Here is a 13113-nt window from a genome sequence, read left to right as displayed (position 1 = left end):
TCACAAGAAAACACCCTGAAAATACATTGCAGATGGTCAAATATGCACCCCGTGCTTGCCAAACCTCCTGATTTTCCTGTCACTGCTGTTTGAGTGATCAACAGAATAGGCTACACTAGAAAATACAGTCTGCATGGTTACTGTATTGGCATAAATTACTTCATCTCTGCTCTAATACTACATCTCCACTGAAAATATATATTTTTTTGTCTGTCAGAAGCAAAACAGGATCATGTTTAGAGCTACAATAATTGACATCGTGAAAACATGGACTGTCTAGTCTCAACTGACAAAAACTGTGTAATAAGCATTTATTTTAAGATCCAGCAGTAGCCTCAACGTAGACTCAGCCATTAAATTATGTGTTTATGCTACACATTTGTCAGTTGAGTCTAAATGGAGAAAGAGACAGAGTGAGAGAGAGAGAGAAAGAGAGGGAGAGAGGATTTACTTGTGAACGGCAACAGAGAAATATTCTTCAGCCATGAACAAGCTCCTGCTCACGTGTACATTTATACTTGATGGTGTTTCCACATGGCACCATAATGCAAACACATACTGCTATTATTTAATAATAGCAACAATTTTATCTCACATAGTGTAGAAACATCTCATTTTAAATGCAAAATGGAGTTTAAGAGAGCATTTTGGAACACAGCAGATTTTGGAGTGAACGGTATTGAGCAGCTTATATTTGAAAGTGTTGGAGCTTTTTAACATTGAAGTGTCACAACTGCTGTCAAGGTGCCAATCCTGCGACCGCCATAATTGCGGGAGCTGTCCCAGGGAGTTTGTTTTTTTGACTACTACTCATTATTCATTGTCCCAGATTGCCGGGTTTCATTATCATGTCGCATCTACGTCTGGTCTTAATCTAGAGTAAAAAGCCTTTGAAAAAATTCTAAATGAAAGAGTCTATGAAACTGAAAAGGTGGGAAGCCTTCTAATGCACAAACAAGTAATTTATTTTGTAGCGCCAGAAAATCCAAGCACCTCAAAGCAATAAATGAACACAGCAGGGTTTTACACATCCAGTAAGTGGGGCTTTTAGCATCGTCGCTATTAATCCACTGTTAAAAAGGATAAAAAAAAAAAATTAAAAAAAATTCATTCTAACATAAATGGGTTCATAACAAATTCTGGTTCAGAGGCAAAGCACTGGCAAATGCTGATGATGTATCTGTAGTGATTAGGAATCAAAATTAAATGAATTAAGTGTTTAAACATTTTGAATTCTAAGTTTGCTGGGGCCACTTGGGTTGGGAGCAAATACGATTAAACCCCCATTGTATATTATAGTTAAGGAAGACCTAAAAACTTTTGGTTAGTTAACAGGATAATCCTTTATTTTTTTGCCTGACCTTCTATATGGATCCTTAACTTGAATTATGGCAAAAAGGTTTAATCACATTCTGTGTATCGATAAATATCTGAATGGCAGAGATGGGGAAAAAAAAAAACAATGTGAACGTTTATCTTGTATTCCTAGTCATGAGCTAAACTTTGAAAAATAAATAAATAAATAAATAAAAATAAAATAGAATAAAATAGTCAAAATTTTGTCTTTTTTCAGTCTAAAACTGCATTCAAGAATGATCATCCCTTTGATGTTATGTCTTGAGTTAAGTGGCTTTTCATGTTTCACTTTCCTCATCCATTTGACAGCGAAAGACACTGACAGTGCCTATGTGCTGTGTTATAAGTTCAGAGTGAGACAGTAATGGAAAAATTTGTACCCTTGCTGGAGGCTACAGAAAATGTGTTTGCCTCATAGGTCAATACCAGTGCAACCTGAGAAAGGAAGGTGAAAGTTACGCAGCGATGGGAGGCAGACTCACAAATGTGAAGAGAGAGAGTGAGGATCAAATGCCATGGTGTTTTAAAAAGGAGAGGGAGATTAGGATGGACAGAAAGAGAGTGAACAGACTGAAAGGGAACCACATGGGAGAAATAAAGGCCCGAGTTAGGGCTCAGGAGCCACTTATCAGAAAACTTTGTTGATGGAGTTCTGTAGTTATTTCCAAAGATAGCAAAAGGAAAAAAAAAAAAAGGAGTCTGATGAGCTGTGAAATGAGAATCCCTTTGAGAAAGCTACCCAAATGAGGATGTTGTCAGCTTCTTTTAGAGGGAACTTGATTTGTTCCTCCTCCCCTGGCTCAGGGATAAACAGCAACGTCTGTTTTTGTCTAAAAACTGTCCTCTGATATGCTCTTGTCATAAAGCAGGGACTCGCTCATGCACATGGTGGGGATCAAAATACTCATATTCATGTTAATTGTGAAAATTGTTCCTAGAAATCTTAGTCAGTAACCAATTTTATGTGAACATGAGGGGGTCTTGGGAGTTTGAGGGTAAAATCTGTAAGGTCAATGCAGTAATTCTTTGGTGCACCAAGAAAAGTACTAAAATATGCCTTTCTGTCTCTCTTCACTGTGCAGTAACTTGCTAAACAATAAGTACCACATGAAAATTACCAGTTTGTTACTGGGATAATAACATGTATTATTAAAGGAACCAGTAATATGGACTGTTCAGTAACAACCAGTTGAATTACAGCAACATCATGCAACCGAATCTCCTCATGCCACAAGTCTCAACACCGGTGCCGCTCCAGCCTCTCTTCTCTTCCCTTCCATCTCTGTCGGCTACAGAAACAGCCTTCCCCCTACAGCCTGCACGGCACACAAAATTGCACTTCACAATAGCAACCAGAATAGCCAGGTAATCAAGTGGAATTACAGTCCACATCAATCTGAAATGTCAACAAAAGAGATAAAGCATTGCCTGAAAGTCAACCCAGACATCTAGCAGTCCAATTAACTTTGGGGAACGCGCGGCTGCAGGGGTTGATGACAGTTTGCACAATACATACATGAAGCCAGCTGTTTTGATTTTTTTTAATGTTTTTTTTCCCTTTTCTCTTTGAAAATAAAGGCTTAATATGCAGCTTACATTCTGTCTCGCTTGTCCGTTGTTGTAAAATGTGAAATGAGAAAAATGTCAGTCTGGTGGTTTCACAAGAAGGTAAACAAGTTTCACTTTACGCTTGTGACTTATATGAGCCCCTTACCCCTGCAGCCATCTGAACTAAATTAATTCCTCTGTGTAGTCCCTCTATATACTTTATATAGACAATAGAAAGCAGTGCTGCTAGTATCAAGTTGTGAATGTGCAGCGCCCCACCTGTTCATCACTGTTCACAGGTGAATGACCTTTCACTAGCCCATTCACTGTAATCAAACTTCCATAGTATTATCTTGCAAATAATAGAGCAACCCAACTTTTCAGAACCAAAAACACATTACGTATCAACATTTAAACTTACAGCCAATGTGGTGGAGACCGCATCAACGTCACGTTACTGTTACTGTTTGCAAATATGTGAACGCTAGCTAACGTAAAACCCATTACCTGCTTTAGCCACCTCTGTTTGCTACATTTGCCAAAAGTACTTGGTTAAGGTTAGGAAGAGGCTCATCATCATGGTTATCATTTAAAAACCTACAAGACTTAAATCTTAGTTTGCACAAGCAAAGTCCTGTAGATTGCACCCTCTGCCACATGGTGTTTTTTGCTCATTTTATACCACATGATAGAGCTTCAAAATGTGACACTCCAATGTATCCTGTTTTCAGAAACATAAAATGCAAACATTTTTTCGTTATTTTTTTTTTTTCCTGGCGACTGGGCTGAATAGAAATAAATAAAAAAATGAATGAGTGAAACCTCAAAAAGAAGAAATGGATTTTATCACACACATTTGAAAATGCATCAAACTAGTGATAAAAAAAAAAAAAAAGTTTTTTTTATTAAAATTAATAAAGTTTCCATTTGCCTGAGTGAGCAAGGCTTAGACTGCTGTAACCTACAATAAAACCTACATAAGGTAAGGTGTAAGCTGATTGCCCTGCTGGCACAATGACTTTTTTTTTTTTTTTTTAACAACCGAATGCAATGCATGCAATTACCCCCTGGCAGTGAGTCAGCAGTCTTGCAGCAGAGGACAATTTAGAGTCTTATGACTGTAATGCCTTCAGTGTTTCTCACAAAAAAAAAATGTACATAGGTCCATTGAGTCCAAATGAGAAATCCCTGGGGGTTACACAAAAACAAAGGGTACAGGTCGGACATTCAGTTTTGCTTTTTGGTTAGGTTACAACTTTGACATTTGTCGCTATAAGCATTTCCTGGTTGTAAGCAGCTCTGTTGCAAAGCTGTTCAATTTCTCTCTGACCGATTAATGATGATGAAGCCCTCTGATGATCCAGGTTGTTGTAGGGGTGCTGAGGTTAAAAAAAAAAAAAAAAAAAAAAAAAAAACTGCGTTATTGTGGGGGGACCCAAAAACAACAACAACAAAAGAAAACCACTGACCTTTCCAACATTTAGACTTACCAGCGGTAGCCTAAGGCGGGTGTATTGTGTAAGAATAACACCATTTACAGCACTGTCAGTATTCAAAAGTTGCATTATTTATTATGTATTATTATTATTTAGTGATAACAATGACAATCAATACTGTCAACTGTGCAGTAAACAGTAATTCTCACACAATAAGCAGGACTCGATGGATTCTCACAGTGAAATTGAGAACAGTAACAATATTCGATGACATTCAGCTTTGTAAACATCTTAGTGCTCTTGAGCAGAGTAAGCGGCAGTGATAAATTCTCACATTGGAACTTAAAAGTTTTTGTCATTTAGAGCAGGGGTATTCAATCAAAACTGAAGGAGGTATAGTAAATTCATAGCCAGCAAAGGTCCAAGCTATCACATCTAACTTTCAGTCCCATATGGATGTAGTGCTGATGGTCTATATGTGTAAAGGTCTCTGTATATAAAACGATAAATGGGCTACATCTCTGCAGCGCTTTTCTAGTCTACCGACCTCTCAAAGCACTTGACAACGTTTGCCTTATATTCACTCAATCACACACACACTCACACACTGATGGCAGATGCTGCCATGCAATGTCTTGCTCAAGTACAGTTTCAGTTCAATAATAAATACTTTTCTCAGACATTCTCGCATTAGACATATTGTAAAAGCATAAAAAAATGAATAAGCAGGCCTATTCGTAAATAATAATTATATATTATATATTAGTTTGCACTTAAATCCTCAACTTAACAAGTCTAAGGGCTCTAGTTTCGCAGACCTGGCGAGGCGGGGGCGTAGCGCAGATGCGCTTCGCCAACTGGGTGTGGCCAGGCGGATTTTCCAAGTTTGGCACGCCGTGCTCGGTGGCGCAAGTACTCCGCCGTCCCTCCTACCGGCGCAAGGGAGGAGAGAAGGCGTGGAGTGGGTTTGACACAGCCGATTCACATTTAACCAATCAAATGAGCCCCTGTCCTTGCCTTTAAAATGCGCTGCGTGAAGGCGTAATGAAAGTTTACACAGCTGATATGGAGGTCTATTGCCGCAGGCGGAGCGGAGCTCAGGAGACAGGCGCGGAGCGGAGACCGGCGAGCAGTGCGCACACGTCACCAAAACCTCACAGGCAGGCTTCCGGGATGTCAGGCACATGAACGATGCAATAAATACCGAAAAAAACACTATTCAATGCTACGATCACAATCAGCACATACATATATCTCCATATCAACTGTCCCGTCACAGCTGATGTCAGATCAAAGGAGATTGGCACCGTTTGTGCTGATTGTGAGGTTGTGTTGATGTGCGCCAGTCAGCCAAACTTCCACTGCGCCGGCTCCGCTCCGCCTTGCGCGGAAAGTAGACGTGGTTTCAGGAGGCGAGCTTTTGGCGCACCTCGGCGAAGCGTTTTGGCACGAAACTGTCACTGCGCAAAGTTGAATCTTTCGGCACCTCCCCCCGCTGCGCCACCACTCCCATCTCCGCGCAAGTCCGTCTGCGAAACTTGGACACTGTCCGCCTCTCCCGTTTCGCCGGTCGAAACTAGCTCTGCGCGGGGTTCGCCTCACTGCGCCACCCCGCGCTGCGCCGGGAAACTAGAGCCCTAAGTCTTTATCCTGAGCATTTACCAATAATCTACCAATAACAAAGTGCCTGTTGCAAATCATTAGGCATAACAAAAATACAGTAATCTACCAGCAACAAAGAGCTTGTTGCCAGACTTTGGTAACATTAGGCATAACAAAGCATTTCCTTGTAAACAAAAACACAGCAGTTTATCTGGATGAAAATTATTTTGAACCAACACAAAATCATCGTTAACACATCTTTGGCATGTTTCTTTTTCTCCTAGATTTGCTTCTCTTTCTCACTGAATACAGACACCTCCAGACATCTGTACATTGTGATTTCCATCTTAATTAACTACTAAACAACATAATGAACTTATCCATATCCAAGACCATGATTCTTTCACATTCATCTCTCACTGTTCATGGTGGTGTACAAGTGTTTTTTTTTTTTTTTTCTTTTCTTTTAAAAAACAGTTTCAAAGCAGAAAAGCTGTGTCCACAAGCAGCTGTGCTTACAGGTAGGGCCACAGCAATTTTGCAGTCTGAATAGTTCCTAGAAACCTCACTTAATGGCTCCAGCAACACCGTGAACTCAAGCAAAGCAGTTAGATTCTTCGTTGCTGCTGCCGACTTCCTCTCCAAAATCTGCTTGGCTTGATGTAGCTCATGCTTGAGATCATCCAGGTTTGTGTTGTAAATAGCTCCCAACAAAATGTGAGGAGTCTGCTCCAAAAGGAAAATCATTACCTCTCCAGCTCAGCATTCACAGTGTCTAGAAAACTGACTTACAAAAATAATCTTGGTAATCGCTTCACTGACCAACTGTGGATGAAACAACAGATCCATGAAGAGCAGATCAGGTCTTTGGCTGCCTATTGGAAACCCTCTCGGTGCTGATGTTGAACCGCTGACCAATGTCCAACACTTCTGTCCAAGCCCCGCCCCAAAAAAATCTTCATTTCTATAGTGCACAAATTGTATTTTGTAATGTTTCAATGGGGTCAACTGCTCGAAATCCAACCAAGCGGATTGCAACTAATCAGACAGAAACATGGTGTCTCCCAGTATCCTCTGAAAAGTTGCCAAAATTCCAGTCAAGTTTTGGTGTTATTGCCCACGCCGCCCAGTCTTCAGTTTTTCAGTTCATTAAGTCTGCCTTGAGAACATGTATTTTATTATACCCAACTTAAATTTAAGTGGCTGGAAATTATACTTTAATGTTTAATTAACAGAAAAATAAACACTTTGTTAAGATGACTTAGCTTAGCTTAGCTGTCTATTCACAATCACTGGGGTGGTCCTTTAAAGAAAAAAAAGAAAAAATCCAGCCAAAAAGACTGTTCAAAAACATTCATTCATTCATTCATTCATTCATTCATTCATTCATTCAACATCCAAGGGTCGCAGGGGGTTGCTGGAGCCTATCCCAGTGCTCATTGGGTGGAAGGCAAAAACATGGATTGGAAACATACAATGAGATTGTGTTTTGCTGTTTCAGGGTGTAATTGTTGATAAAATGGTAAAATGCATGTTGAGACCAGCTGCAGCAAGGATACTTAATGTAAGAAGTGTGCTCTCTCTCTTCTATGCTGGATTTTCCCCTGCATGCTTCTTGACACTGGAACCTGACAGCTGACACTACTATTTTAGCACATTGAAAAAGAATGTGAATGGCTAGCAATTAAACTAAAAATGCCCACTGAAACTGTTCATTCCATGTCATGATGGATGAGCTGTGTTTCTAAGGCCTCTATTTTAACGATCTAAGTGCATAGCCTGAAGAGCATGACACAAGTTCATTTAAAGTCTGTCCAAGTCCACTTTTGCTATTTTAATCGTCAAAAACTGGTCGATGCACAAGGTGCATGGTTCAAAAGGGCTGTACAAAGTCTCTAAATCAATCATGGGTGTGTCTTTGGCATAACAGCAGTAAGCCAATTGGATCGTCATCTCCCATTCACATTTGCACCTTGGCGGATTGCTATTATAATGGCACATTTGCCAAGAAGGAATGTTTCTTTGTAGAGGAAAAGGATCTGCTCATGCACAAAGTGAAAGCACCTGAGCAGAACATCTTTGGCACCAGCAGGATTCCACCAAAGCTCCCTGAGACGAAGTAGGAATCTGTGTGTGTGTAACAAGGCATCACTGTAGATAACAAGCAGAGTGTATGCGCATTGTACACCTGGCTATGTAGACTTGATAATGTGTCCTTGAAATAATAGTACAAACTGCGCCACTGACTTCAGACCTGTTTTTTTGTCCGTCATGTAATCGCTTTCACCTGCCTCAAAATGGCAATGCGCCTGACCACACCTCATTTTAAGACCAACACACCCATGGGCGCACAGACAAGTGCATTTGCTATTTGCACAACATGGGCACGGGACGGGAAAATGACAACTGCACTGATTGGAAACTAGCAAAGACACTTGTGTGGCGCTTGGTGCTGCTTTTGTACTGGGTGTAAGATAGGGCCCTAAGTTAATGTCAGTCTACAGAATTGTCACATAGGATCTGTGTGTGGAATACTGGATATTAGTATTGTCTCTGTAGACTACTTGTGTCAGAAATAAGTTGATGCAAAAACATTTCATTGAGCTGTTGTCAATTTAACATTAGACCAGCTTGACAATAATGAGGTAGAAAGTATTTCCTGCTATTTACTTAGCTGGCTTTAGTGTCAAAACAAGCAGCATTATGGATATGACACCTCCTGACAGGTCTTATGTCATGTCTTATGTCTTATCATGTCACTGTTTCTCGCTTTAGATGCATTGGGCTCATCAGTTTTATTTTACATAAACGCGTTATTTTGGAATGGCTGACATCCCCTTGACAGTTTCCAAATGATGGTTCAGATGTATCACTGGTTCATTCGTTAAAAGCCTGGCTTTTGGCCAGATGTCGCTTCACTTGCCGGAGCAAGCACCGACACTGTCTGTCTTGTCTTTGAATGTGACATACACTCAAAAGCACGACCTCTGACAGTATTGATGAGGTGATTTGCAGGGCCTTTGAAAGAGTAAATACTGCAATTCGTACTCCAAAGAACACAAACAGCCACAGTAATGTTAGGTCAGAGGGGTTTCTCAGTATTATTATTTTAACAGTAATACTCAGTGGTACCTAGAGCACTAAATCCAATTTATATGAATGCTAGTCAATGATTCAAAAATGAAGCTGTTCTGATCAGTTGGGAAATTATTCAAAACGACTGATTATCTCACTTGCTCCTGTCCTCATGGTCGATTGCAGTTCTTTCCGTCTGCTCTCTGTGTTGTCTTTATGAAACTATGACAGGAAAGATCAATAATAACTTATCCTTACAGTTTAAAGCAATACATCATTTCTGAGAATTGCGTTTGATTATTTGTGTCTTTGTTTTGTTTTGTCACCAGCCAAGATCCACTATCAGCCAGCCCTGCCCATCCAAAGAGAGTACCTCACCCAGAACATGCCTGTAGGACACATGATAAAGTTCATTATCACCTACAAAACAGTGAGTACAGAAAAAGAAGGCTACAAATAAGAAAATAAAAATGAGATACAAATATAGAAACAAATACTTTAAACAATCATTCTTTAAGCAAGAATGTTTTTTCCTCTCCAAAAGTTTGCTTTCAGTGAATATTGTATCTGGATAATCCTGTCAATGTCAAAGCTATATAGACAAGACTGATTTAGTCTCTGAAATAGAGACTATGCCGAGCTATTGGCTACTGTAGATTATCAAATTAAACACAGTTGTTCAAAGCTGCAAGGATTTTATTGGAAAGTATTGCAAAAATTGGATACACAGTAAAACTAACATTTGCAGGGAGATTTCAATATCCATCCATCTGTCCATTTTCTGCTGCTTATCTGGGACTGGGTCACAGTGGTAGCAGATTGAGGAGGTCATCTCGGACAGTCCTTTTCCTGGCCACGTGCTCCAGCTCTTCCTGGGGATCCCAAGGTGTACCCAGGCAAATGGGATACATAATTCCCCCAACATTTCCTGGGTCTGCCCTCCCAGTGTCCTCCTACTTGGTTGTGCTCGATCATCTCCACAGGGATTCACCCAGGAGGCATCCTAACTAGATGCCCGAACCACCTCAGCTGGCACTGCAGCAACTCTACTTTGAGGTCTTTGCCGATGTCTGAGCTCCTGATCCTATCCCTGAGGGTGAACCCAGGCACCCTGCCGAGGAAACTCGTTTCTGCCATTTGTATCTGTGTGTTTGAGTCCCCAGATGGTGCCTTCACTAGGACACTTGCCAGTGCCTCTAGGAAGGCTGGGTATTCCGAGCTATTTCGCATGTGTGCTGTCAGAGATTTTCCCCGTGCCACCCAAAGTTGCATCTAAGAGGTTGATTCCAGAGGCAATACTGGAATCAAACTCTTGAGCCCGCCTATATCTGGTCAGCATTGCTCAGCATCATAATAAAAGTCAGCATCTGCACTGTAGCTCTAATCCACCAGGGCCTCAACTCCAACCTGCCACTTGTGTGGCATTGCATCCTACCCCTACTTCTCCTTTTGCATGCGGTTTGGCTCCCAGGAGGACCGCCCCATGTGGCTCGTTGGGGCTGAGCCTGGCCGGATCCTGTGGCAGGTCCAGCCACCAGGCGCTTGCCTGCGGGCTCCCTCCCCAGGCTTTGCTCCAAGAGGTGGCCCTGGGCTCCCTATCCTGGGTGAGGTGCCCATATCACATTGACAGTTTGGATAATCCCTCAAAAAAAATTTTTTTTTTTAAAGGAACCACAAAGACCATATCAAAACACAGAGGCAATCAATTTTATTTTAGTTAGAATATTGTTATAGTTTAGTTTAGTGCCAATGATTTCTGTGTAAAATATGTTGTCTATTCAGGTAAAATAAAAGATTTGAGAGATTTATTTCTTATTTCACAGAAACTGTTTTCACACAGATGCACAACATAAAATATAGAGTCTCTATCATTTCAAAACAGGCTGATGGCATAGGCTGAGAAATTAAGACATGCATTCTTAAGTCATTATAAACTGAGAAAAAGTAGCTCTCTAGCATTGAAAATAAGACATTTGATTTCATTTCTCCTTTAGCGCTTTAGAACTGCAACTCAAAATATGTGTAATTAGATGACAAATGCAAAGCCACAGCACCATGATGCTGTCCATATTTTACATTAAAAAAAATGCTTGTATGCTTATCCTAAAACACAGTTTGACATTTTCATGAACATAAGCTCATAAGAAATCATGCAAACATTTGTAAATTTTGAGATACAGCTCAAAACTTTTTCTAGTTATTTAGAAGAGGGCCATCCTGAAGGTTTCTTTCCTACCAAGTTTGTGGACAATTTTCAAAATGTTTTTTTAATGAAACATTGCCATTGTACTGTGTGCCCTTGGCCTGGAGGGACAGCCATAAACTCCTTAACTTGACATCTCAGACTTAAGTTCTCGAACTTTCCAACTGCATTTAAGCCTGAGTTTCCACAAACTTTATGCAAGACAGACTTGCGCGTGTTTATCTCGGCTTAGAATCATTTTCAAATTAATTTTGCAACTGATGCTAAATCCCAGAAATCATTTCAAAATCTTGAAGTTTGTTGTATTGTTACTAATGTACTTAGCTGGGGTGAATTTAGGACACAGCTAACCGCCTGAATCAGTGATCAGTGACGTACTCTCCTGTAAAGTTATGATATCTCACGTACACAGAATTCCATTTATTCATTCAGCTTGTGACCCTCCCTTGAAAACCATCTGAGACACTGGCACAACTTTCAGTGCAATAATGCATTTTGCCACTGAAGGGTCCAGTATTTTTCACATAAACCTGATTGGCTCACCAGACCAACAGGGTCTAAAGCTTCACACTAAATGTCTCAGAAACTGCTGGGTCAATTTTAATTAATCTTTAGGGAATAATGTGTTTTTACATTGAAGTCCAGTATCCACAAAATGTAAAACTGACTGGGCAACCACAGCATGCGTCCCTACCCCCCAGCCCACTGGAATAGGCTGCAGTGTGTTTTCCACCTGAAATCTGCTATCTGCCAGGTAAGAGTTCTGCTTTTGCAACAAACTCAGGCCAGGAGCAGAGTGGAGATGTAGTCTGCAGCTAGGGATTGAAGTGTGGAGTGGGTCTACTCAAGATAAACGTCTTTTGGCGCACTCCATTTGGGGAATGAGGCGATCTTCCTCGCAGACAGTATTACAGGTGGAATCTGCATCTCTCCATGGGAAATTATGTTTGTTTTTTGTTTTTTTTCTTGCAAAAAATGCTCTGCAATGTGAATGTCCCCAAAAAGCCTAAACAGACAATATGCAGCATTGCAAATATGAATTGGAGAGGGGCGGCGAGTGCCATTTCGCCAGTGGTGTGGTTGCACAGTAATAGGTGAAGCTTTACCACATGAAATCTTTGTGTGGGTGCATGCTCACCAGTGGCGCACTTCACCAGAGTAGAAATGGACTTTACTTTTGCTACGGATTTGCATGTTGCTATCCAGTCAGTGGAGGTTATCAACCAATGAGGATACTGCTGACTTCTATGATGATTCATTGCTGACAAAACATTTTTAGACACCTGAATCCATTTTGGCCTGCCAAATAACCTCAAACTTCATTCTTTTATAGACTTACGCTTGACAGTGCTTCCTGTTTCTATGGTGACACCTGCTAAATGATTGTGAATTTCATATTCTACCTCTTGAGAAGCGGAGAAAAGAAGTACTTACAGATCAACATATCCATTGTGCAAGTGCAATTTGGACTGATGGTCTGAATCTTTATAGCAGAGCCATAGACATTTCAAGACATCAGCATGCAGTTAGTTAGTTGGTTTGGAAGTTATTTGAGTTTTATGGGTTCAGGAGTATAAGACTCCACCTAGTGGAAGCAAGGACTAATGATATGCTAATTGTAAAAAGGGAAAATTGGTGGATTTTAATGTTGAACACTGAATGAAAAATGTGATTTGTCATGTTATCTATCTGTAAGCTTGGTTTTAGACATTGTTTATGGTAAATTGTGTTTGTGTGTCTGATTAAGATGTCAGCTTGATCTGGGCCCCACTGTTTCACTTTCACTTTCACTTTCTGCACCAAAGTTCTCCTCTCAAACGGATCTTGACGGAGACATTTTAAGTTAGGACTTGGAGGAGTAGTAATTATCACACTCTCCATTGTCATTAAAAA

At 40.5% G+C, this 13113-nt stretch overlaps 1 protein-coding gene across 1 annotated transcript in view; it reads left to right on the top strand.

The window, feature by feature from the left end:
- The window catches only part of LOC115369248 (probable flavin-containing monoamine oxidase A), a 65952-nt gene that overhangs the window by 33135 nt on the left and 19704 nt on the right, over positions 1–13113 (top strand). The window contains exon 8 of the mRNA XM_030065823.1: positions 9347–9447. Coding sequence (XP_029921683.1) covers positions 9347–9447 — 101 coding nt within the window. The remainder of the gene's footprint in view (positions 1–9346; positions 9448–13113) is intronic.

The sequence above is a fragment of the Myripristis murdjan genome, chromosome 12 (assembly GCF_902150065.1).
Source record: "Myripristis murdjan chromosome 12, fMyrMur1.1, whole genome shotgun sequence".
Taxonomy (NCBI): Eukaryota; Metazoa; Chordata; class Actinopteri; order Holocentriformes; family Holocentridae; genus Myripristis; species Myripristis murdjan.
Note: the sequence above shows the minus strand (reverse complement) of the source record. Positions and strands in the feature narration are given on the sequence as shown.